This window comes from Medicago sativa, chromosome 1 (genome assembly GCF_051527215.1).
Source record: "Medicago sativa cultivar Bolivia chromosome 1, Bolivia_mono, whole genome shotgun sequence".
NCBI lineage: Eukaryota > Viridiplantae > Streptophyta > Magnoliopsida > Fabales > Fabaceae > Medicago > Medicago sativa.
This window is the reverse complement of record NC_140749.1, coordinates 59,370,155-59,372,189: the sequence shown is the minus strand read 5'-3', so window position 1 is coordinate 59,372,189 and position 2,035 is coordinate 59,370,155. Positions and strand designations below refer to the sequence as shown.

The 2,035-nt window shown below is 37.9% G+C and overlaps 1 protein-coding gene across 1 annotated transcript; it reads left to right on the top strand.

Annotated features, from left to right (window-relative positions):
* The first annotated feature begins 1,045 nt into the window (after positions 1–1,045).
* On the top strand, positions 1,046–1,450 carry LOC146955888 (uncharacterized). The gene has a single exon (XM_085748979.1). The coding sequence runs from the start codon at positions 1,046–1,048 to the stop codon at positions 1,448–1,450; it is 405 nt and encodes a 134-aa protein (XP_085605105.1).
* Positions 1,451–2,035: the final 585 nt, after the last annotated feature.

Sequence of the window (2,035 nt, the reverse complement as noted above, 5' to 3'; positions counted from 1 at the left end):
GGTCTCCAAAGGGGTAAAAAGGTGGCGCATGGTGGTCTAGGGGAAAACAAATGCGGTGTTTATTTCTATAATATCGACAACACAACCATACCATTTTTATACGAATTTTTTGGATGGGGTCAATGTCTCGGACCTCTACAAATTGTTTGCCAGGTTTGGTCGTGCGGGTGTGGTACTTCTTCCGAAGAAGGTGGACAAATGGGTCGGTGTTTTGGTAACGTTGAAGATATGGGTGCACAATTAGAGGATGTGTTGTTGGGGAACACCCGTTTGAAGGTGAACAAAGCAAGAATTAGGAGGAAGGAGGAGAAGAGCAGGGTGCAGCAGAGGGAGGAGAAAGTTGGAGGTATTGGAATCCTTAACTATTCCGAGAAACCCTTCAAAACTGCAATATCCAAAGAACATATAAAGGGTACAGTCATGAGGGATGAGAGGTCGTGCTTAGAGGTGGTGTCAAGTGAGGAAATGCTAGAGACTTTGATAAAGGTTGTGTTGGGGTGCAAAATCAAAGATGATGATATAAAGAGTATACAACAAAGGTTGGTCATGGAACGTATAGGCGTGGTTCATGTGACAAATTCTATTTCTAAGAACAACGAGAATGTGGATCAGAGGGTGGACAAAGAGTAAACAAACACACAAAATTTGCAATGGAAGATTCACAACTCTTAAAATTTGGTGATTCAATTGACAACGACGTCGACGTTTAAGAAAGGTTGTTGAAGATTAAACAAAGTAGAGTAAGAGCAGGAAATTAGCAAGGAGTGATCCTAACTAATTAAGTAGGCTAAAGTTAATGCAGATGGTGGATTTGTCGAAAGAGCCTAAAGTGGGAGATAGACAAAAAGGCCAACACAAACTCAATAAAGGCGCAAAGGGTGAGTGATGGGTGGGTAACTTTGCCCCATGATATTTATAAAGCGGTGGTTGACTGTTTTTCAGACCAGGTTTCGATCATAAGGTAGGATCAGCAAAATTTTGATGGGTCACGTTTGATAGGTTGTACGAAGAGGAGAATGAAGTGTTGGTAGCTATGTATTTTATAATGGAAATTGAATCAGAGATTAAAGATAGAGACGAGAATAAAATTTGGGTGCCTGATGGTTATAATTTTGCATTTGTGAAGAAATTTAAATATTTACTAAAAGACAAGGTTAGGATTATGTTTGATCAATCTCATGTTGACGAGGTGTTGGCGAAGGGTATGTTGGCGTATTTTGTGGCTTTGATACAAAAAGTGTCAGCTCTGATGGTTTTGAAGGATTATCGTCCAATTTATACGTTAGGGAGTCTCTATAAGTTGCTTGCTATGGTGTTAGCTAGGATATTGTTCATTCCTATGAATTCAATAATTTCCTCTACTCAATCGGTTTTCCTTAAATGGAAGAATTTGGTGGATGGGGTGTTAGTAGTGAATGAATTGGTGGATTATGCTATGCCAAGAAAATGAACCGGCAATGTTTGATCTTAAAGATGAATTTTCAAAAGATGTATGATTCCATTGATTGGGATTTTTTAGAGTATGTGATGGGTAGAGTAGGGTTATGTACCAAGTCGGTAGAGTGAATGAAAGCATGTGTGTTTGGGGGAAGCATGTGTATTCTAGTGAATGGAAGTCCAGCGAAGGAAATTTGTATTCAAAAAGGACTCAAACGAGATATTTCAGCCTCGTTTTTGTTTTTATTGGTGAAGGTTTGAGTGGTTTCATGAGGAATGTGTCTTCTCTTATTTTGTTTTAGGGTTTTCATTTTAGTAGTGAAAATATGGTGGTTTCTCATCTTCAATATATCGATGGGCTGGTTTTTATGTGAATGCCAACGATTGATGATCTTTGAATGTTAAGGACATTATTTATAAGTTTTGAGATGTCGTCTGTGTAACACCCTTAAACCCAACATACAGTATATCAGCACCTTTTCATATGGACCAAAAAACCCAACTTTTGCTTTTTGAAAAAATACAAACTCAGGGATAAAATTGTAATTTATGTTTAATTATTAATGCTTTTTTATTTTCTATGCAATTGAGTGACTAC